General features: G+C 39.4%; 1 protein-coding gene across 1 annotated transcript; it reads right to left on the bottom strand.

The window, feature by feature from the left end:
• Positions 1–4,036: 4,036 nt before the first annotated feature.
• LOC138893595 (uncharacterized) lies at positions 4,037–7,750 on the bottom strand. The gene is made up of 6 exons (XM_070178233.1): positions 7,159–7,750; positions 6,450–7,071; positions 5,969–6,276; positions 4,900–4,975; positions 4,477–4,855; positions 4,037–4,363 (listed from the first exon to the last, which is right to left on the bottom strand). The coding sequence occupies exons 1-6, from the start codon at positions 7,748–7,750 to the stop codon at positions 4,037–4,039; spliced, it is 2,304 nt and encodes a 767-aa protein (XP_070034334.1).
• Positions 7,751–26,458: the final 18,708 nt, after the last annotated feature.

Raw genomic sequence — 26,458 nt, 5'->3', positions numbered from 1 at the left:
TAGGGTTTGGGTGAAGGTGAGGGTTTTATTTTGGGCCGTTGATCATTTGAGATCAACGGCCAAGATTAAAAGAAAGTGGGACGGGTCTAAAAACGGGTCCATACCGGTTTAGATGTATGGGTTGTTTGGTTTGGGCTTCTTAAGGGTGAAATGAATGGGCTAGGTGCCCTGGGATTGTTTTGGTCTGAAAATTAGCCTTGTATTGGGCTGTAATGTAAATACACAAAATTCATAAAAATAAATTATAAAAAACAACTAATAAATAAATAAAAATATTATTCGTCCAGTAAAATATTTGGAAATAACAGTTTAACATTATAAAGATATGAGAGATGCTATTTTAGTATGAATAATGTAATAAATACAATTATGTATAGAATATAGGCTATTATTGTAAAATTATGCAAAATAGCTTTTGACCATAAATATAATTATATAAAGTAAGGTAAAATATCATGGGACATATATGTAGATGCAAATAATAAATTTGGACGATTAAGTCATCACAAAATAATTTAAAGGGGTAATTAATGCATATTCAGGTGATTAAAATACAAGAAAAATCAATTTTAAAGCTTTAAATATTATTAAAAAAATTATAGAAAATATTTGTATAACTTTTGTAAATTAAGTAATGATGCAAAATGATATTTTGAAAGTATATATACTATTTTAAAAATATGAGAGCAAAATTGGGTATCAACAACCGCCCCTCTTTACCCGAGAATGATGAAAGAGTTGTCGGGTTAAGAAAATGATGACCACTTTTTTCCGAAGTGAGTGAGGAATGATGTATTTGAAAAAATGGGGGCCGAACCCTGGTTCTTGAGTTGCCTACATATCCCTAGTGTTACGAGAATCAGGCAGTGTGTAGTTTTGGATCCAACGGCGTACGAAGCCGGTGGAGATGTTATAAGAGTGATCGTATGTTTCAAAAGGATCTTTTGGGTAGGATAGTGTCGTAAGTGACGGATAATTTTAGATGGGGTCATGAATACAAATTAGACGTTACAGATGTACAAGGCAGATATTTGAACGGTTAAAAGGTAATCAACTATTGATCATCGGTTACATTTAAAGGATGTGAACATTGTGAACGGAAACCAGAGCGAGAATTGCTCCTGTTTGTAGAACGGTTACCTCCCGAGTTACCTGCAAAACATAAAATACGATGCGCGCGAATATATGGGGTTATTTCATAATCTAAACATGATGCAGATTCCCTTCGGACCATGAGAATTGTCCTTGGACTATGAGGAGATGCCCTTAGACTATGATGTCCTGGGCCATTAAGTATATGATAAGGGATTCGCCGGCCATGGAATAGTGTCCTCGGGCCATGAGGATGGTGCCTCCAGACTATGACGTCTTTGAATAATGATATACAATTTTGAGAGATCCTCAGGCCATGACATGATGTCTCCAGGCTATGAGGATGATGCCCTCAGACTATGACGCCTTCAGACAATATGGCGATGTTTCAGCCTATGAGATGCAAAGAAACGGCTATATCGATCGTTTGATAGAGAAAACAGATAATGCTTAGTCATATGTGAGAACGAGACGAGACAAGGTTTAGTCTTGTATGAGATGGGGGCAGTTCTTAGCCCGATGCAAAGAGAGGAGACAATATTTAGTCTCATGCAAGGAAAGGCAATTCCTAGCCTTATGTAACAATGGAGGCCATGCTTAGCCTCGTACAAGGAATGGAGACAGTGCTTAGTCTCATTCAAGGAAAGGCAGTGCTTAGTCTCATTCAAGGAAAGGCAGTGCTTAGACTTATGCAATGATGGAGGCAATGCTTAGCCTCGTGCAAGGAATGGAGATAATGCTTAGCCTCGTGCAAGGAAAAGAGACAATACTTACTCTCTGGCAAGGAAAGGCAATGCTTAGGCTTATGCAATAATGGAGGCAATGCTTAGCGTCATGCAAGAAATGGAGAAAGTGTTTAGTCGTATGCAAAGAAAGGCAATGCTTAGCCTTATGCAATACTGGAGGCAATGCTTAGCCTCATGCAAGAAATGGAGACAGTGTTTAGTCTCATACAAAGAAAGGCAGTGCTTAGCCTTATGCAATGTGGAGACGGTGCTTAGTCTCATGCAAAGAATGGAGATAGTTCTTAGTCTCATGCAAAGAATGGAGACAGTTCTTAGTATCATACAAGGAAAGACAACGTTTAGCCCTATGCAAGGAGTAGAGACAATGTTTAGTATCATGCAAAAGAAGGAAGTACTTAACCTTATGTAATGATGAGGGCAGTGCTTAGCCCTATGCAAGAAAAGCAATGACTGAATGCGAGAGAATAAAGCATTTCTTATCTTGATGTGTCTGCGTTTGGCGACCTTTATCGTTGTGAAGATAGTGATCTTGTTGTGTGTATGTTTTTGCGGACGTTCCTGTTATGTTCATTGTGTCTGCATCCAAAGAAAAATCATGAGTTTTGCGGGTGAAAGGTTGGTTCGTGCTCTCGATTTCTTGCTTCGCCTTTGCTTTTGTCTGAGGTCTCTACTCGAGTTACCCCGAGTAATGTTTGGCTGCTATAGAAACAATTTTTTTGAAAATATGCGTTTGATAAATTATTTATGAAAATGTAGTTGTTTGAAATATGTGATAATGCATGGGAGCAAATAATTTGTTGAATTGATAACCGTGACATGCTTTTGAGACATTGCAACCTACTTGACTAGGAGTTTTGAGGATCCTCCTCAAAATTCTACCCCAGATTAAGTGCATACTTCCTACGATACATTCCTTGGCGATTTCAAGCTTGATGGGGTCGAGCAAACTCGAGATCCTGCCCCAGTTTCTAACCATAGGGGGAATAAAGATTTTATTATGATGTGACTGAACCCACATGGCTGCCTACGTATCCCCTCTTAAACAGGAATCAGGTCAAGCGTAGTTCAGTTACATCAAAGAGAAAGTGTGAACATAATCTTAAACATAGTATCTCTTGACTGCGTCCGAACTGATAGGTCTTGGCCAAATCTCTCCATCCATTTCTGCAAGTATACGTGCTCTTCCTATTAATACTCGGTGAACCATGTAAGGGCCTTGCCAGTTGGGTGAGAATTTACCCTTTGCTTCATCCCGATGTGGGAAGATCCATTTCAACACCAATTACCCTGGTGTGAATTGCCTTGACCTGACATTGTTATTGAAATCCCTTGCCATTCTTTTCTGGTAGAGTTGACTGTGACATACTACGTTTATTCTTTTTCCATCAATGAGAGCTAGTTGTTCATACCGGTTGCGTATCCATTATGCGTCGTTGAGATCGGATTCCTGTATGATTCTTAAGGAAGGGATTTCTACTTCATTAGCTTCTCATGCCATTATTTGTAATTGTCTACCATTTTCCTTAATATCTTCTTGATGTTCTTGTTAGTGGCTTCTACGACTCCATTCATTTGTGGCCTGTATGCTGTAGAGTTCCGATGCTTGATCTTGAATGTTTCACACATGGCTTTCATCAAGTCACTGTTGAGATTGGAGGTATTGTCGATAATGATTGACTCAGGTACTCCAAATCGACAAACGATGTGGTCCCGTACAAAATCTGCTAAGACCTTCTTAGTTACAACCTTATAGGATGCGGCTTCAACCCACTTTGTGAAGTAGTCTATAGCTACTAGAATGAACCTATGCCCGTTTGAAGCAGCGGGTTCAATTGGTCTGATGACATCCATACCCCAAGCAGCCATGGCGAACTTATTGCATTGAGTTCGTTGGGTGGCACTAGTATCATATCAGCATGTATCTGGCATTGGTGACATTTTTGAACATATTTGATGCAGTCTGTTTCCATAGTCATCCAGAAATATCCTGCTCTTAGTATCTTCTTGGCCAGAACGAAACCATTCATGTGGGGTCCGCAAGTTTCGGCATGTATTTCCTCGAGCAATCTAGACACCTCATTGGCATCGACACATCTTAGCAATCCCAAATCAGGAGTCCTTCTATACAGAATTCCTCCACTTTGGAAGAAATGGTTGGCCAATCTTCAAAGCGTGTGCTTCTGAGTGTGTGTAGCATGCTATGGATATTCTCCCTTTTCTAAGTATCCCATGGTGTCGTGGAACCACGAATTTTCATCAATTTCTTCCTCAACATGAGCACAATAAGCTAGCTGCTTATGAATTCCTATTGGGATGGGATCGATGAAATTCTTGTTTGGGTGTTGTATTATGGAAGACAAACTGGCTAATGCATCTGCAAACTCATTCTGAATTCTTGGAATATGTTTGACTCTATCTTTGTGAACCTCTTGATCAGCTCTTGTACACAATGCAAGTATGGCAATATTTTGGTGTTCTTCATAGCCCATTCTCCTAGAACCTGATGCACTAATAGATCCGAATCTCTGATTACCAGCAACTTCTAAACGTTCATATCAATGGCCAACCTAAGTCCCAGGATGCAGGCCTCATATTCCGCCATATTGTTGGTGCACGGAAACCTGAATTTTGCGGATACCTGATAGTGTTGACCGGTTTCTGACACTAAGACAACTCTGATACCCACTCCTTTGAAGTTTTCTACTCCGTCGAAGAACACCCTCCAACCATCGTATGCCTCGGTAATTTCTTCTCCTACAAACGATACCTCCTCATCGGGAAAATACGTTTTCAATGGTTCATATTCTCCGTCTACGAGATTTTCTGCCAAGTGATCCACCAATGCTTGCCCTTTGACTACCTTCTGGGTTACATAGATGATATCGAACTCACTCAGCAATATCTGCCACTTTGCTAGTTTGCCCGTAGGCATGGGTTTCTGAAAGATGTATTTTAGCTGATCCATCCTCGATATGAGATATGTAGTGTATGCATAGAAATAATGCCTCAACTTCTGGCTATCCATGTCAGAGCATAGCAGGTGTGTTCCAATAAAGAATACCAGGCTTCATAAGGCGTGAACTTCTTGCTCAGATAATATATCGCCTGCTCCTTCCTTCCAGTTTCATCATGTTGTCCTAGAACACAACCAAAGGCCCCATCCAACACAGACAAATAAAGCAGGAGGGGTCTTCTTGGTTCTGGTGGGACCAACACGGGCGGTTTGGATACATACTCTTTAATTTTGTCGAAGGCTTTCTGGCATTCTTTAGTCCAGCTTGTTGCAACATCTTTCCTCAGCATTTTGAAGATTGGCTCACATATCACTGTCGATTGTGCTATAAAACGGATGATATAATTGAGGCGCCCTAGAAAACTCATCACATCTTTTTTATTATTTGGCGGAGGCAAGTCCTGGATATCTTTGATTTTTGACGGGTCTAACTCGATACCTCGGCGAGTGACAACGAAAACTAATAATTTTCCAGCAGGGACTCCGAAGGCAAATTTTGCAGGGTTTAATTTCAAGTTGTACTTTCGAAGCCGATCAAAATATTTCTTCAAGTTTGCTATGTGATCCGAACTCCTTTTAGATTTGATGATAACATCATCCACGTACACCTCTATTTCCTTGTGTATCATGTCGTGGAAGATAGTCGTCATGGCTCTCATGTAGGTGGACCCAACATTCTTCAAACCAAACGACATCATTTTATAGAAATATATTCCCCATGGTGTGATAAAGGCGGTCTTTTCGGCATCCTCTTCATCAATCCAAATCTGGTGGTATCCTGCGAAGCAATCCACAAAGGATTGGATTTCATGCTTGGCGCAGTTGTCAATTAGTATGCGTATATTGGGAAGCAGTAAATCATCCTTAGGACTTTCTATGTTCGAATCTCGGTTATCGACACACACTCTAACCTTCCCATCTTTCTTTGGAACTGGCACAATGTTGGCTAACCAAGTCGGGTATTCGACCACTCGGAGAACCTTGTCTTTGATTTGCTTGGTGACCTCCTCTTTTATCTTCAAACTCATATCTGGCTTAAACTCTCTGAGCTTCTGCTTTACCGGTGGACATATGGGATTGGTGGGTAGCTTGTGAACTACTATAGATGTGCTCAAACCGGTCATATCGTCGTAGGACCATGCAAAGATGTCCTCATACTCCTTTAGGAACCTGATATACCCTTCTTTCTCTGACGATGATAGATGAATGCTTATACGAGTTTCCTTGACTATTTCAGAATTCCCTAAGTTAACGGCCTCAGTTTCTTTCATATTAGACTTCGGTTTGTTTTCAAAATTCTCTACTATTTTGACGATTTCCTCAGGTATTATATGATCTTCCAGATCTTCTGAATCATTGTCCTTATGTTGCGTTGTCTTATTACATGTCACAATTGTAGGCTCATCGGGATATGTAATAATTATGCTGAAAAGAATGTAGAAAGATAATAATAAATATGAAAAGCAACAATGCATTAAACCTTTAAATGTCAACAAATAAGACTCGATGGCTCGAGTAATTATTTCAAAACAAAATACTGAAAATGTCTTAAATGCTCAAAACTATTTAAAATAATTTATGTTAATTTGCCAGGCTACCCAGGATCTTGGCGAGCTCGGGACGGTGCAACGGTCCAGGTTTTGAGAACAACTCCCTCTTCCATTGTCTGAATGGTAAGGTCTTCTTCCCCATCCTCAACAATTGCACTGCAGTCCATGTCTTCTTCATCTAGAAACAGCTTCCTTATGCTGGCCAAAACCTCATCTTCCTCAGATCCCCATATTATGTCAGCCTGGTGGAATGTCTGGTGCAACGGTGGTACGGGCTGTTCCAATGGATAATATGGGGCACGCCATGGAGGTGTCCAATCCTGATATTTTTGCCATGTATATTCATATCCGAGTCCAAAGGTCGTGCTATGATACTGTAGTTGTACGGGTTTGGTGATCCCATGAAGCTTTTTGCCAAAACCTTTGCTTGGTTCATATCCCGTCCACGACAATATACTTTCTATCTTCTTGCTCCACCATCGATCCTTTTCAATTGCGTTCACCCGCTCAATGCAGTGATATGTTTCCCTACCCAAATTCCTCTTGTTTTCAATGATTGGAACGGTCTGGTTGGTGTATAGAGGGTTGCTTCCATCTCCATGAATGATCACCTCCTGATGATTCCATTCGAACTTCACAGTCTGGTGCAGAGTAGAAGCCACTGCCCCAGCTGCATGTATCCATGCTCATCCCAACAATAAGTTGTAAGTAGTAGATATATCTAGCACTTGGAACTCAACATCAAATCAAGTCAGACCCATTTGTAGATCAAGGTTGATTTCCCCAATAATGGCTCTCTGAGATCCGTTAAATGCCTTCACATTCATGCTTCCTATTCGTATATCGTGCAGGCCTTTACCCAATATCTTTAGAGTGGTTAGTGGGCATATGTTCAGACTCGAACCTCCATCTATCAAGACCCTGGTGATGAACTTATCCTCAAATTGCACTGTGATGTGCAACGCCCAGTTGTGACTCCGTCCTTCTGGTGGTAACTCATCTTCATGGAAAGTGATTTTGTGGCTCTCCAGCACCTGTCCGACCATGTTAGCCATCTCTCCACTAGTGATGCCGGCGAGTACATAAGCTTCACTTAACACCTTCATCAAAGCATTCTTGTGCATGTCTAAATTTTGCAATAGTGATAAGATAGATATCTGAGCAGGAGTCTTGTTCAGGTGGTCAACAACAGAGTACTCCCTTGCTTGTATCTTCCTCCAGAGATCGTCAATGCCAGTCTCAACAACATGCAGCTTAGGTGCAGCTTCCTTGCTTGTTCCTCCTAGATTCCCAGGTGTGTAAACTTTGCCAGTTTTAGTCATACCTTGCGCGACACCTATTTCTTCCATTTTGGCTTTTCCCTTCCTCCTTGCTTCCGCAACATAATCTCACGGGATGGCATCAGACTCGTAAGATGGTGTGGGTGATACCATTATAGTGAAGGATGTAGCTATCTCAACTTCAAATGGCACCTGGGTTTGTACCACAACTAGCATGAGGGTGACCAAAGATGTTTTAGGAGCGTCTCCCTCTCGAATGAGTCCAATGGACCCTTCCTGATTCCATTCCTCGTCAGTTTCTATTATGTTCACTCCCTCACCTCTATGATCCGGGAGAGGGTGCTTGCGAACATTTGGTGTAGCTTCCTTTGCTTGTATAACCTTAGTGTCGATCAGCGTCTGAATTTTGTCTTTCAACGTGCGGCACTCTTCAATGGTATGACCCTTCATGCCTGAATGATAAGCACATGTTTTGTTGGGGTTGATCCATTGGGAGGGATTTTCCAAAACAACAGCAGAAATAGGGGTGACATAACCAACGGCCTTCAGTCTCTCATACATTTGCACTATGGGTTCAGCAATTAGGGTATATTGTCTAGGTAGTCTGCGATCGAAATTAGGACGTGGCTTTGGGTAGTTTTGGCGGGTGGGTGGAGGTAAATGGTAATATACAGGTTGATTGTTGTAGGTATGGTTGGTGGTGGCAGGGTATTGTTATTTTACGAGTTCATAAGGAAAGGAGGGAGGGGTCCTAAGTTTTTTAGCCTAAAAGATCACCCCGTGCAATATAAATAATACTTCGCAACTCCCTTAAGGTGGGGGTTGCTCATATTATTCAGCGGGCACAGACTATCATCTCCTGCTACCCGATTACTATGTTAAAGTTGTTTACCTAAAGGCGCTCTAATTTAATTCAAGGTCGTACCCTATGCGTGCACTACCCTTTCCACACCTATGGCCCAGGAGGCTTTGGACCTATATTTGGGTGGTTCTAGACTCTTCTTAGGATGCTCAAAATGATAATACTAACGTAGATTCAAAAAAACATGTAGGACTACACATAAGTACAATTAAAGGCTCAAGTTAACCTCCCCACATAAACAACCAGTACACGCAGGCAGTTAGGCAGTAGACGATTTCAGACGCATTAGAGTCATTAAGCCCTATAGGCATAGTTTCTATGTGATTATGATCTTCAGCGTTATATAAGCAACATTGCAGCTTTAAACTAACGAATTTGCATATTAAAGGTATTACAAACCTATAGGCATGACATCTATATGGTTTATGTAACAAGACAATGAAACGATCTCAAAATTCCGAATTATCAGTGTTGATTTTATAGACATGTGTCTCGAGAAGGTGGCAATATCCTATAGACAGGATTTCTAATAGTTGATAACTATTCTTGATTTTATAACACTTTACTATTATATGCATGTCATCTAGGCGGGGCTGTGTAATGAAGACAACAGAAGTAGTTGATTAAAAGATTAGGGTCCTATAGTCATGATATCTAGATGGGCAGTACACTAAAAATAATAGAAGCAATAGACCGATTAATTATTTGAAGTCCTATAGGCATGGTTTCTAGGTTGACAAAGCAAAACATGCGTTATTATATCCGATAGGCATGATGTCTAAGTGTGCACAATAGTAGACCTGGAAACAAGTATAGCAAATACTCAAACATGCTTTAAACAATTGAGTGAAGTGTGTGCGATTTCCTATAAGCATGCTTTCTATGAGTGTGTAAAATAGAGCATATCAAACAAAAATAGCAAACAAAGCATGTAGACCCTATATGCATGTTTTCTACCCTTTCATGCAAGTATTAGAATACCCCGACCCTCTTTTTTATTAATTCCCAATCATTCATTATATAAATTATTACAGCCCAAATGGAATAAATACATGCCTAATCATAAATGTAAAACAACCCAGCGATGCATCTAGGCCTTCAAATGGCTTTTAAAATTCAGGCAGGCCCATATCCCAAGCACAAATAGTGTGTTCAAAACCGCAGTACCAAGAACCAGATTCAGCAGTCTAGGCCCAACAACAAGACAATTCTCTTGCCCATCCATTACCAGTTATAGATAATTAAAGCGCGAATGGCAACTCATACAAACCCCAAATCATTTAAGATAACTCAAATTCTAAGGTGGAGCATATGCTCATTTGAACCCTAATACCACAACTAACAAAAGAAAGAATTATAAACGTCCCAGGGATATGGCATAATTTCATTCCCAACGGGGGATCTTTTTTTTTTTTCTTTTTTGTTTCGCATTTCTCATCAAACAAATAGGGGATTTTTTTATTACTTCAACTAGTACCGATTGATGGGAGAGAGACTGGTGAATCCTACCCAGTATCGGAATTGGGTAGGATACACACTTGAACATCACATAAGCACACATAATATGTAGAGAGTATGCAGAATACATAGATTGGACATATACATGTGTTTTCAGATTGGCAAATAAGTTCCAGGTAACAAGTTTCTTTGGATACACATGATTTGATTGCAGAAATCTAGCATACAAGAATCTACAAAACAAAGGAGCTAAGCATAAAAGTACAAAGAAAACAGGGTCATGAATTAGTTTCCAGAAGGTTAACAAGTAGCAATGACATGCTCGAGAGACAAAGACCGACATTGAACTTCATAAGAAAATCTTAACATAAGCATGTGGGGGCAAAGCATAACTAAGATTTGTATGTAAATTTGTGACAAGCAGAAAGTATTTATAAGAAAACCTATTAAGAAATTAAATGTCAACAATATTGAAAAACCTGCACAACAGCTAATTAGCAGGAAAAGCATAACTAAGATTTGTAAGTCAATTTGTGACAAGCAGAAAGTATTTATAAGAAAACCTATTAAGAAATTAAAGGTCAACAATATTGAAAAACCTGCACAACAGCTAATTAGCAGGCATGTATCTAATTCTGGGAATGCAAGTCTATGACAAGTTCCATTATACATACCAAGGATAACACTAGGCATGAAACTGAGAAAACTAGCACTAGCAAGCATGGCCTATAGAACAGAGTTGTGGCAACCAAAATGGTAGTAAACATGCAACTATAGTACAGTGTCAAGGTTCGCAAGCAGTATAGAAATGTGCATTCTGAAAGGTTCAGGATTCACAGAGGCATGATCATTTTAAGAAAGTGAGCAGGTAGAATATTGTATATATGAGTGACTTAGTATGAAGAGGGAAGAATAATTTGGAATAATTTCTGAGCAAATATGAATTACTATTAAGTTTTAACACAAGAATCCAAAATAGAGTATGAAGATACACTCACATCAAGGATTAATCAGGTTTAACAATCGAATCAGGCAAACATACAAAGAGCAGGAATAACGTTAAGTAACTACTCATGATTCTAAGATTAGAACCTAAATAGAATTGGGGCATTAAAACTGTAGAAAGACATTAAGGCGAACATGACTGAAAACAAAAGTAGCACAGTAGAAGGATCACAAAAGTTCAAGTAACATTTAAGAGGGCCAGAACTTTACTGCACCTAGAAAAGAACAAGTTACCCATCTAGAAGCTTTGGACTTAGGTAATATCAGAACACACATAATTATAGAAGAAACATCATCGAGATTGACAATCAGTAGGGCATGTGATAATCATACAATATTAGAAATTCATAACTAGCAGTGAAACTGAGTCAAACAATAGGGGCATACACAATTCACATAGGTACCATCATACAAGAGGGAAGTAAGTTGAATTGTAAAGGTAGAGAACACTAACCAGTTGCAAAGTTAAACGAGCAAACGAATGAGGAACTTAGAATATCAGTAGTGATTTAGTAGCAGCAATTAAAGGAAGACAGTGGAACCCCAAATCCCCAGTGCTTCAGAGTTCACAAGAGCCTCGAGAAGAGCTCCTAGCAGTGCTTGCACCAGAGGAGGTCGTTTAATGGTATTGTGGCCTTGACTTTCCGTCGACTAAGAATTTAACAGTTTCAGAAAATATTCGAGTGTAACAGAGAAAGTGAATGTGTGAAGGGGGAGAACAGTGAGAGTAATAGCAGTAATGAGGTCCGTCCAAAGGGAAAATTGGGGAGGGGTTATATAGTGGTAGAAATTGAACAAACAAACATGGAAAATAATCAATCAAGCACAAATAAGGAAAGAAAATATCGCATGCAATCAATAATAGAACCAGTAAAAGAAGAATCGAAATACAAACCCTAGTTGGAATCGAACTCAGGGCAAATCATTCAGAAGCCCTAATCATGGTGGAATAAACGGAGATATACCATATACAAGAGAGATATTTCTTTTCTCAAGTGTATAGAGCCACAATCACACCCAGAACCATAAAATCAAAGCCAGATTTGTGAGAATCGAACTTGCTATATGTGCAATGGTAACGAAAGTTACCATAAATGAGTGGTAGTAGCAGGAAAGGTAAGTATAACCCGCGTATGAACACGTATAAGGAAAGAATAAGAAAGGATACACATGGTTATCTAGGGTTTAGCGTGAGAGTAGAGAGATGAGAGAATACAGAGGTGGTTGGGTAGGGGAAAATGGTCTCTAGGGTTTGGGGTGAAGGATATAAGGAGAGTAAGGGTTTTATTTTGGGCAGTTAATCATTTGTGATCAACGGCCATGATTAAAAGAAGGTGGGGTGGGTCTAAAAATGGGTCCAGACCGGTTTAGATATCCAGGTTGTTTGGTTTGGTCTTCTGAAGGGTGAAATGAATGGGCTAGGTGCCTTGGGCTTATTTTGGTCCGAAATTTAGCCTTGTATTGGGCTGAATCTTAAATACACAAAATTCATAAAAAATAAATTATAAAAAATGACTAATAAATAAATAAAAATATTATTTATGCAGTAAAATATTTGAAAATAACAGCTTAACATTATAAAGATATGAGAAATACTATTTTAGTATGAATAATATAATAAATACATTTATCTATAGAATATAGGCTATTATTACAAAATAGCTTTCGACCACAAATATAATTATATAAAGTAAGGTAAAACATCATGGGACATATATGTGGATGCAAATAATAAATTTGGACGATTAATTCATCACAAAATAATTTAAAGGGGGTAACTAATCATATTCAGGTAATTAAAATACAAGAAAAATCAATTTTAAAGCTTTAAAAATTATTTAAAACAAATATAGAAAAAACATTTATATAACTTTTGTAAAATAAGTAATGATGCAAAATGATATTTTAAAAGTATATATACTATTTTAAAAATATGAGGGCAAAATTAGGTATCAACACCCGATCCATAAATAAATCAATAACATCAACAATCTAATACTCAATTTACGAGAATTTTTACAATCAAAGGGTATGAGTACACAACAATGAATGAATCATGTAAAAATCAAAGAACGCAACAAATATTACAAAGCAACAGGACAAGTGAAGCACATGACAACTAAGGTGTGCAATTACGACAATTAAGGCAAGTAGCATATAAGCACAGAGTCATTGAAGGAACTCAATAATTAAAAAGGTAATAAGACAATAGGGAAGGCGATAACTGCAACTAAAGCATGTAAGGGAAAATAACAAGTCAGGGGTACAATAAGTGCTAACAACGTCAAATAAAGCATGTAAGGGTAGATTAATGTCACGACCCCAAATCCACTAGTCGTGATGGCACCTAACCCAACCCGCTAGGTAAGCCAACTAGTAACTATCCAATTTTAATGATATTAACAAGACAAATAAACGATAGTAATTTACTGAATTTTATACATTTCCCAAGGACTGATAGTACAAATCATGAGCTTCTAAGAATAGAATTTACAAAGCTGAAATGAAATAAATATATCATCTGTTTGAAAAGTACATAAATAGAGTTTTATAGTTCTAAAGTTACCACGAACAAGGGGCAGCTACAACCGGGACGCAGGTACATCTTCAATCCAGCTCTCATCGAACACAGCAACATCAACGACTAAAGAGTACAACCGACTCCATGTACTCAGTAAGTAACAAACCTAACCTTAGGTTGAAAGTAGTGACGAGCTAACACAAGGTCGGGTCCAATACCAATATACCACAACAGTTCATAGCCGCATAATACAAGTAATAAGAGATGTATCTCAGAAGTAAAATGCTCAGCTCGTTCACAGTTCTAGAAAATAATCATGCTTTTCAAGTATCTTAGTGAAAACCCAAATCTTTTACCGAAAATGCCAAAAAATACGAGTAAGTTTGAAAACTGTAATTTTTTCAAATATCCTTTCTACAATAAATAAGATGTTTCATTTTCTTTTCAGATAGCAAGTGTGAAATACCTCTTTATGCCCACATATCAATGTATGTAAAAAGTCATGAATGACGTGATACCGTACAGCATGAGGAAAAATGCATCTCTATGCCAGTATGTCATGTGTGCATGCCAATGTCATGTATCTCAGAGATGAATCACTCTCAGAGCACTCAATCTCACTGTCTGGCATCCTCTATCACTATGCTTAATGCTCAGCACACTCAATCCCTCAGCGCTGTACAATATCCGATGCGGCGTGCAGCCCGATCCATATATTTATAGTCGACTGCGCTCACTGGGGGTGTGCAGACTCCGGAGGGGTTCTTACAGCCCAAGCGCTATAATCCGCACGGACAACTCACATGCTGCACGAACAACTCACGTGCCATAATATCAATATCTGGATCCACACGGATAACTCACGTGCTGCACGGATAACTCACGTGCTATAGTATCAGTATCTGGATACGCACAGACAACTCACGTGCTGCATGGACAACTCACGTACTATAGTATCAATATCCTCACAACAGGCCCCCGGCCTCACTCAGTCATCAATCTCTCCAGTCTCACTCACGAGCTCACAATGTCATGAAACTAGTCCGACAACAATGATATGATATATCAATAAATAACAACTGAGACTGAGATATGATATGAATGCATGAATATGACTGAGTACGAAATATCAATAAAATCAGTGAAATGACAGCAAGAAACGACCATTATGGGTCCTAGCAATTTCGTCATAAAGCCTATCATGATATCAAGCATGATTGACAGCTCAATACTTTATCACATGGTGAAAACACGGACATCAACAAAGTAGGACCACTATACAGTGCCATAGAAGCAACAGAGTCCCAATTCACATGGTACACGCCCTTCCGCTCGTCACCTAACATGTGCGTCACCTCAATACTGATCACATAACACGTATTACAGGGAATCATACCCTCAGCACTAAGTTTAGAAGAGTTACTTACCTCGAACAAGCCAATATCAAATGTTGAGCAAGCCAAGCGATGCTCCAAAGATGCCATCACGCATGTTCCGACCTCTGAACGGCTCGAAACTAACCAAAAACAACTCAAGTACATCAAATAAAGCCCAAGGAAACAATTCCAAATGACAAAGGTCGAATCTTTAATCAAAAGCCAAAGATTGGCCAAAACGTCCAACCCGGGCTCGTACCTCGAAACCCAACAAAACTCATAAAATCGGACAACCCATTCAATTATGAGTTCAACCATACTAGTTTTACTCAAATCCGACTTCGGATCGATATTGAAAACTCAAAATTCACATTATGAAACTTTAGGCCAAAACCCCCAATTTCCTCTTTGAAAATCACAATCCAATTACCAAAAATGAAGATAGATTCATGAAATATAACCAAACCCGAATAGAGAATACTTACCCCAATTCATATGGTAAAAATTGCTTCAAGAATCGCCACAATCCGAGCTCTATAGCTCCTAAAATATAAAAATGGTTGAAACCCTCGAAATAGAGTACTTTATACTTCTGCCCAGACATCCTCTTACGCGAACGCGGTAGAAACCTCGCGTTCGTGAAGCACAAACCCACACTGCCTCACTTTGCACTACGTGTTCGCGGCTAAACCCTCGCGAATGCAATGAAACACATTACCAGACTTCCTCGATCGCGGAAACCTCACTGCAAACACGATGAAGAATCCATATAGACTAACCAACCCCCGCCTAACACTACGCGAATGCATAGCCATGGACGCGGACGCGAAGACTACAATCTTCAATCCAGTGCGAACGTGACCTCAGAAGCGCGAACACGAAGAACAAATAGCTCTACTGACCAAACACCTTTCACGATCATGGCCAAGCCTTCGCGATCACGAAGAACGTCAGAAGCAATAGGTAACAATAGAGAAAACCAGCAATGCAAAAACCATTTGAAATGATCTGAACTACGCTGAAACTCACCCGAGCCCCTCAGGACCCTGTCCAAATGTACCAACAAGTCCTATAACATAATACGGGCCTACTCGAGGCCTCAAATCACACATAACAACATCACGCACCTCAAATCAAAATCAATGAACTTTGAAACTTCAAACTTCCACAACCGATGCCGAAACATATCAAATCACATCCGATTGACCTCAAATTTTACACACAAGTCACATTTGACATTACAGACCTGCTCCAACTTCTGAAATCGGAATCCAACCCTGATATTAAAAATTCCACTCCCAAACAAACTTTCCAAAATCTAAACTTTCGCCATTTCAGGACAAATTCAACCACGGACCTCCAAATCACAATCCGAATGCGCTCCTAAGTCCAAAATTACCCAACGGAGCTAACGGAACCATCAAAATTCTAATCCTAGGTCAATTTCTAAAAAAGTCAAACTTGGTCAACTCTTTCAAATTTAAAGCTCCCTAGTTGAGAATCATTCTTCCAAATGAGTCCCGAATAACCAGAAAACTAAAATCGACGATTCACATAAGTCATAATACATCATACGAAGCTACTCATGCCCGTAAACTACTGAGCGAAATGCAAATGCTCAAAACGATCGGTTGGGTCATTACATTTCCCCCCACTTAAACATACGTTCATCCCCGAATGTGCCAAGAGTTGTTCCCAAAACCATCAAGCCACCGTGTAACCTTACCATACACATACCCGGGGGTGATATCACGTCATCCTATCCCATATAGGTCTGATAACACAACATAATCGAGATTTCCTTAATTCAACCTAGCCCATAAGCCTTAGAATCCAATTTCCAACATCCAAAATTTCTATAAGATCAGAATCTCGCATCTACATACTGTATAAATATGAACAAGTTGTATCAAGTCATATCCATAACCCAAGATTTAATTACATGATATACCGCATAAGTCTAATACTCATAGAAATAATTTCTAATCATAACAGTTGTCCAAAACAATCCAAATTCCGGTAATAAACCTCATGTCAAACCAAACCTTGTCCTAAAACCTCTGTACACTGCCGATGATAAAAGAAATACGCAAAACTCATAACCATTCATCAGATCAACCAATCATGAAACTCCCTCTCATTCAACAAGAACTATGGCAAATTTCTAAACTGACTTTCGATATTATCCTTCCAACCATGCTATAATCAATTCTGATAGTGTCCATTCTAGGTTCAATGACCTCATCTCATCTAACATGACCACTCTAGTGACATGACACATCAATACAATCTAAATCCATAACCCATGCAATACGTGCATCAATAAGCAACAATCTAAATGTACTCAATCACGAAAATAACTCAAACAAGAGAATCATCCCGCAATCTCAACGGGTACCACCATAACACAATGCTAAGAACTGATCACACACCGTCGAACCAAAACATATGAATCTAACACAAGGGATCATATCTTAATATAACTATGCTGTAATGCGTGAACCCATCCAAACACTGATTCATATGAAATACCTCAGCAATCATGCTCAAAATCAATAACCACGCGCAATCCGACATCAAGTACTCAAAGTGCATTACCATAACCACAGAGAAGTAGATGACACAATGCCACACAAAACCCGAAAGAACATAACCTATACGCCATCAACCATGCAATACCCAATTACTCATCTCGCTCAAATTCCGCTATAAAGCCCAAATAGAACCGCACCAGGTGTGCTTATAACCAACGAATCACAACTCCTCGTAGCATAGTAGAGTAACTCACAGATCATTTCATAACACGAATAAACTCAACAACAACCGAATGGAATATCCCTCAACAATAGAAGTATGGAGCCAATCAATCCGGTTCGGTGTAGAATACACATCCTAATTGAGTCTACCAATGGATCCCAAATCAACTCCAGGCACCCACGAATAGATAAATAATCCTCTGAAAGCCCACAATGACTGAATCATAACACATACTATCACCTGGCTAGCTTCGGCCATGACTTCACAGTCCACAACCATGAAACAATCTGCTCTTGAGAACTCCCAGCCTCCAAATCCATAGAGCACGCGAATCACCATATCTTATCCCAACTCCACCGCCAGAATATCTAACACATCTCTCACACATGATCATCCCACGAGGAATACTTCTAAAATTCTTCCGTGCCACATAGCAAAATTTTAATATCAGCAGTCGATCAATCAGGAGAGTGCCGCAGTACCAGTGAAGTATCCATAAATCAAAACACATTGCCTTTTATGAAATGTATACTCTCATCAAGACATACCAAATAGTAATATCATTTACCTAGTCATCTGAAACCATCCATGCTGCCTAAGAATTTTATGACCTTCCCTTCCAAAATAGAACTGTGATCCCGCTCACGTAAATCTCAATCCCACACAACACACCGCATATACCATGCCATCCTAAGAAAAGTACGATAACTTCATAGTCCACTCCGAGTCACAAGCAGAATACAAACCGGTTCAGTCAGAAACCTTCCATTTGATCTCACCCAGGAGAAAATCACTATACACCACATGCTCCCCACGCTAGTAGGAAATATACCCCTCGCACCTTGGTAAAACTGATTGAGAATTCTTCGAACCCATTTGCACATAACCAAGCTATCAGAACCGAATCTTTCTAACTCAACCCAGTCACGCAGGTTGCCAAAACCCAAGAGCATTACCATGAAACACCTGTAGAGACTAGCCACGTCGTAAGTACCCAAAGAACCGATTATATCTATTACTATGTTGATCCAACCTACTACCAAGTTGTCCTAACTCTCCGAGTTCTTTCTGAATAATTACCTTCAAATAGATATTTCTCCTCGCCATAATACCACGATCCTCAACCAAAACTCACCACACAAGGGACCCTAGTATAAAAACACAACGCCCTAAGGCCCATAAGCCGCTGACTTCCCTCTTAAGCACCCCCAAAGCTCCACAACCGAGACACCCACTCTAAAGAGACCTTATGTGAACCTAAAATTATTTCCTTCACATTCTTGATACTAAAATGCATAATCCACAATGATATAAAAATGCCACAAGTCTCGACACCGTCCAATGCAAATATCAGATCCTAGCCATATACCAATATGAAATTCTCAATTGCTACATATAATTCTTGAATCCATTAGAACCATTCTCGAGAGTCATCCACTCTGCTCAAATCTCAATTAAACCGACCAAACGGACCGAATGACCTGTGCCCCATTAGCACACCAACACCTAAGAGAGTAACCCACACTCCTAAGCAACTGAGTAGATTCCTACTCCATGTACACTACACCCTTAACGAATAACCACTCAATTATTTTATGATTCCCATATACCCATAGAGTGTAATACAACCTGTATCCCGAATTTCCTTTACCTGAGTTATCCTCGATCTCGACCTCTGCAAGTCATAACTGATTCAGCAGTATACCCCAAACCGAAACCAATACAATACATAACCGTGCAATCAACTCGTCGATAGAAGACTCCCCCACTTGGCTCAAAGCCAACAAAACAGTTGATAATATCACGATACCCATACTCTATTACTGCTAAAATCCCGCACTAAAATTCAACTAAATCCTTCGTAAGCTCATGTAACACAAACCGTATAATACCTCAAATCGTCTGCAAATCTCGTATTCTTCCTCGTGATAGTCAGGTCAACTGTTACAACCGATCCAAACTCCAATCACACAAATATACCCCACTAGTAGAAAATAAAGCCTCCACACAACATTATAAAAATCACACATCCATAGATTACCTCGCAGGTTATACCCCCATCTCTTTATACCTTTTCACAGCCACAACTACTAAGCAATCACTTAATCTCCATGAGTCTAATCTCGACAATAAGACATGAGAACCAATTTCGTTCCAGCATTAAGCAACAGAAAGGATCCTTCAATGCACTCATACTTGAGACTGTACGTCACAACAAAACAAAAATCAAGCACCCAATGGCCCCTCCTTTACATTTCAAGGAAACACTTCTCGTCGCGTTCAAATCATCTTAACACATCCCGCAGTCACATCATACTCATCACAAAGACATTCTACCGCTCATTGAGCCACAAATTCCACTCATAGGAACACTACCAGACGTATAAGTCCAAATGCACGTGCTCACACAATCAAAATCTCTGTTCTCAAGCTACAGTCAAAACCTGGCCTCCAGTCCTCCAGACCGGCCCATCATCAGCACACAGAAATCACATCTCGTACCCCGTTCATGGAATCATAATCCGGTGATACACATCTTACCGAGCGCTCATGTGCGCATGCGAATGCGTGGAAGGAATTCAAAGAGTTATGTCTCAAGCTGAATCAATTCAGCACAATAAGGAAAGAAAGATGGGAAGTATATATCCTAAATGCCTTGTAGACTCTCGAAGATAGGTATGTACGTCATCATACCGATCTGCAAGACTCTACTAGACACTTGCTCATAACTTGTAGAACCTATGAACCTAGATCTCTGATACCAACTTGTCACGACCCCAAATCCACTAGTCGTGATGGCACCTAACCCAACCCGCTAGGTAAGCCAACTAGTAACTATCCAATTTCAATGATATTAACTAGACAAATAAATGATAGTAATTTACTAAAGTTTATACATTTTTCAAGGACTAGTACTACAAATCATGAGCTTCTAAGAATAGAATTTACAAAGCTGAAATGAAATATATACATCGTCTGTTTGAAAAGTACATAAACAGAGTTTTATAGATCTAAAGCTATCACGAACAAGGGGCAGCTATAATCGAGACACAGGTACATCTTCAATCCAGCTCCCATCGAACACAGCAACATCAATGACCAATATTTGCACGCAAGGTGCAGAAGTGTAGTATGAGTACAACCGACCCCATGTACTCAGTAAGTAACAAACCTAACCTTAGGTTGAAAGTAGTGACGAGCTAACACAAGGTCGGGTCCAATACCAATATCCCACAACAGTTCATAGCAGCATAATACAAGTAATAAGGGATGTATCTCAGAAGTAAAATGCTCAGCTCGTTCACAGTTCAAGAAAATAGTCATGTTTTTCAAGTATCTTAGTGAAAACCCAAATCTTTTACCCAAAATGCTAAAAAATACGAGTAAGTTTGAAAACTATAATTTTTCCAAATATCCTTTCCACAATAAATAAGATGTTTTATTTTTTTTCCAGATAGCAAGTGTGAAATACCTCTCTATGCCTACATATCAATGTGTGTAAAAAGTCATGAATGACGTGATACCGTACAATATGAGGAAAAATGCATCTCTATGCCTATATGTCATGTGTGCATGCCAATGCCATGTATCTCAAAGATGAATCGTGCACTCACACTCTCAGAGTACTCAATCTTACTGTCTCGCATCCACTATCACTATGCTCAATGCTCAGCACACTCAATCCCTCAGCGTTGTACAATATCCGATGCGGCGTGCAGCCCGATCCACATATTTATAGTGGACTGCGTTCACTGGGGGTGTGCAGACTCCGGAGGGGCTCCTACAGCCCAAGCGCTATAATCCGCACGGACATCTCACGTGCTGCACGGACAACTCACATGCTGTACGGACAACTCACGTGCTATAGTATTTGTATTTGGATCCGCGCGAACAACTCACGTGCTATAGCATCAATATCCTCACAATAGGCCCCCGACCTCACTCAGTCATCAATCTCTCCAGTCTCACTCACGGGCTCACAATGTCATAAAACTAGCCTGACAACAATGATATGATGTATCAATAAATAACAATTGAGACTGAGATATGTTATGAATGCATGACTATGACTGAGCACAAAATATCAATGAAATCAGTGAAATGACAGCAAGAAACGACCATTATGGGTCCTAGCAATATCATCATAAAGCCTATCATGATATTTAGCATGATTGACATCTCAATACTTTATCACATGGTGAAAACACGGACATCAACAAAGTAGGACCACTATACAGTGCCATAGAAGCAACAAAGTCCCAATTCACATGGTGCACGCCCACACGCCTGTCACCTAGCATGTGCGTCACCTCAATATCGATCACATAACACGTATTACGGGGTTTCATACTCTCAGCACTAAGTTTAGAAGAGTTACTTACCTCGAACAAGCCAATACAAAATGCTGAGCAAGCCAAGTGTTGCACCAAAGATGCCATCACGCGCGTTCCGACCTCCGAACGGCTTGAAACTAACCAAAAACAACTCAAGTACATCAAATAAAGCCCACAAAAACAATTCCAAAAGACAAAGGTCGAATCTTTAATCAAAAGCCCAAAATTGGCCAAAACGTCCAACCCGGGCCCGCACCTCGGAATCCGACAAAACTCATAAAATCCGATAACTCATTCAATTACGAGTCCAACCATACTACTAGTTTCACTTAAATCCGATTTCGAATCGATATTCAAAACTCAAAATTCACATTATGAAACTTTAGGCCAAAACCCCCAATTTCCTCTTTGAAAATCACAATCCAATTACCAAAAACGAAGATAGATTCATGAAATATAACCAAACCCGAGTAGAGAACACTTACCCCAATTCATATGGTGAAAATTGCTTCAAGAATCACCTCAATCCGAGCTCCATAGCTCCCAAAATGCAAAAATGGCTGAAACCCTCGAAATAAAGTACTTTATACTTCTGCCCAGGCATCCTCTTATGCGAACGCGGTAGAAGCCTCGCGTTCGCGAAGCACAAACCCACAATGCCTCACTTTGCACTACGCGTTCATAGCTAAACCCTCACGAACGCGATAAAACACACTACCAGACTTCTGCGATCGCGGACAACTCAGTGCGAACGCGATGAAAATCCATATAGACTGACCAACCCCCGCTCAACACTACGCGATCGCATTGCCATGGACGTGGACGCGAAGACTACAATCTTCAATCCAGTGCGAACGCGACCTCAGAAGCGCGAACGCGAAGAACAAATAGCTCCACTGACCAAACACCTTTTGCGATCGGGGCTAAGACTTAGCAATCGTGAAGATCGTCAGAAGCAACATGTAACAGTAGAAAAAACCAGCAATGCAAAAACCATTTGAAATGATCCGAACTACGTCCGAAACTCACTCGAGCCCCTCGGGACCCCGTCCAAATATACCAACAAGTCCCATAACATAATACGGACCGACTCGAGGTCTCAAATCATACATAACAACATCAAAATGATGAATTGTACCTCAAATCAAAATCTATGAATTTTGAAACTTCAAACTTCCACAACCGATGCCGAAACCTATCAAATCACGTTTGATTGACCTCAAATTTTGCACACAAGTCACATTTGACATTACGGACCTGATCCAACTTCCGAAATTGGAATCCGACCCTGATATAAAAAAGTTCACTCCCGGACAAACTTTTCAAAATCTCAACTTTCGCCATTTCGAGTCAAATTCAACCCACAGACCTCCAAATTACAATCCGGATGCGCTCCTAAGTCCAAAATTATCCAACGGAGCTAACGGAACCATCAAAATTCCAATCCGAGGTCAATTGCTAAAAAAGTCAAACTTGGTTAACTCTTTCAAATTTAAAGATCCCTAGTAAAAAATCATTCTTCCAAATCAGTCCCGAATAACCTGAAAACCAAAATTGACAATTCACATAAGTCATAATACATCATACAGAGCTACTCATGCCCGTAAATTATCGAGCGAAGTGCAAATGCTCAAAACGACCGGTTGGGTTATTACAATTAACAATGAGAGACATAACACGTCATGCCAATTCAATTAAAGGCATGAAAAGAGTTTAGATAACCTAAACCGGTCAAATACCATATATAGCCCGTGTACCCACTCGTCACCTTGCGTACACGGCTTTTACATAGCACAAATAGCACAATCAACTCGAATCCTAAGGGGTAGTTTTCTCTCACACAAAGTTAGACAAGATACTTTCCTCAAAAAAGCTAAACCGATACTCTAAAATGACCTTCTCGTGTGAAACAACCTCCAAACGGCTCAAATTTATCCAAAAATAACTTCAAATCATAAATAAAACTCATAGGAAATAATTCCGGGTAATAAAGCTTCGAATTTTTAATAAAACTAAAAAGTCAACCCAAAAGTCAACCCCCGGGCCCGCACCTCGGAACCCGACAAAATTCACACAATTCAAACACCCATTCGATAAAGAGTTCAACCATACAAGAATTACTAAATTCCGATATTGAATCACCCTTCAAATCCTCATTTTACATTTTGAAAATTTTTATATAGTTTTCCCAAATTTCCAACTTAATTCACTAATTAAATGATGAAAATAATAATAGATTCATGAAATATAATAAGATTCGGGTAAAGAACACTTACCCCAATGAATTGCTTGAAAAACCCACGAAACATCTCCCAAAACCGAGGTCAACAACTCCAAAAATGATAAAAATTTCTAACCCTCAAAATAGAGTTCTTATATTTTCTGCCCAGTGATTAATACATCGCGATCGCGGAGCATTCCTCGCGATTGCGTAGAAGAAAATTGAAGGCTGCCAAAACGTGCTTCGCGAACGCGACATCAAGCTCACGAACGCGGTGACCAAATCTTCAGACCCTACACGAACGTGTCTGTGTACTCGCGAACGCGAAGAGAAGAGTTGCCTGATGCTCTTTTCTGCCTTACCTCTACGCGATCGCGGACCACTGAATGCGAACGCGAAGGCAAGGGCCTTCCAACCTTTGCGAACGCGAAGGGCAATTAATTCTTGCCTCCTAATTACACTATGCGAAAGCGATTGCTTCATCGCGAATGCAATGAAGGACACTAGATACCAACAATCAGCAGTCCAAAAATAGAAGGAAATGGCCCGTAGCCCATCCGAAACACACCCGAAGCTCCCGGGACCCCGTCGAAATATGCCAACAAGTTTCATAACACGACGCGGACCTGCTCGAGACCTCAAATCACATCAAACAACGTCAAAACTATGAATCGCACCTCGAATCAAACTTATTAATTTCTAAATCTTCCAACTTCCAAAACTCGTGCAGAAACATATCAAATCAACGCGGAATGACATCAAATTTTGCATGCAAGTCTCAAATGTCACAACGGAGCTATACCAACTCTCGAAATCGAAATCCGAACATGATATCAATAAAATCAACTCTCGGTCAAACTTCTCAACCTTCCAACCCTTCAATCTTCCAAGTTTTGCCAAAATATGCCGAAACCTTTTAGAAATATCCAAATGTGAATCCGGGCATACGCCCAAGTCTAAAATAACCATCCAGGCCTAACGGAACCATCAAAACTCCAATCCGGGGTCAAATACTCAAAAGTCAAATTTGGTCAACTCTTCCAGCTTAATGCTTCTTAGTTGAGAATCATTCTTCTAAATCAATCCCGAATAACTTGAAAACCAAAACCGACGATTCAAACAAGTCATAATACATCATACGATGCTGCTCAAGACTTCAAATAGCTGAATGGAATGCAAATACTCAAAACGACCGGTTGGGTCGTTACAATGCATAAGGTATATATTTGAAAATTATACATCCCATGTATGTTGTATATGCATTTCTTATAATTAATACCATTATACTTTGTATATATTTATGCACAGTGATAAAAATTTATCAAAAGACCACTAGGATCAATTCGTCCACTTTCACCTCTAATAAGAGGAGAGAGAGATTTGAATGCTAAATGAAATTTGGATAAGAGGAGAAAGAGTGAAAAAATAAATAAGAATAAGAACCAATCCCATGATTTGTGTATTATGTTTACTCATTAATTATGTACTTAATTTGTAAAAAGAATTGCTATTTATGAAATAAACAAAGAGTGATGCCAGTTTTTTAGATAATTCTAAAGAAATGCTCAACCGTATAAAAGTCTCTTAATAATATGGTTTACGATTTGAATCCCATAGAAATCTCACTTTTTGTGGATGAGCCCCTTCAGCAGCATTGATGACAAAAAATGTTGCGAGTCCATAATGCAGAGGCCCAATATTTTCTGGCGTTAACATAAATGGGCTTCTTCATTTTCAGCTTTAATGGAAAAATGACACTGTATAGCCGGTGTAAAAATAATAGTCCAAAAATTATATAAAATTTGTATATTTTTTGTATATATATACATTCTGTATGTTATATACAAAAATTATACAAATTTTATACACTTTTTCGGCTACCAAATATAAATAGTTTCTGGCGTGGGTTAAAAGTGATAATACTCCAGCTTTTATTGGTATTGGGCCGCAGACCATTAGCCCATCTGTATAATTATTGCTCTATTTTGGAAGGAATATTATCTCTATGCTACATTATAAACTTATTTATCCCTTCTAGAGGGGATATCACTTAATTATGTTAGCGCATACAATTCTTTACTATTTTTCTTCTCTATATAGATATCTCTCTCTCAGTTCCTCTTCGATTCGACTTTTGCAGATGTACCTGCTTGGAGCTTTGAAGAATGGTGAAGAAAAATGAGTAAGCTGGTTCAAAGCCATAGAACGCATATGTGAAGCACCAACACAAATGTTTTACTAGA

This window comes from Nicotiana tomentosiformis, chromosome 6 (assembly GCF_000390325.3).
Source record: "Nicotiana tomentosiformis chromosome 6, ASM39032v3, whole genome shotgun sequence".
NCBI lineage: Eukaryota > Viridiplantae > Streptophyta > Magnoliopsida > Solanales > Solanaceae > Nicotiana > Nicotiana tomentosiformis.
Note: the sequence above shows the minus strand (reverse complement) of the source record. Positions and strands in the feature narration are given on the sequence as shown.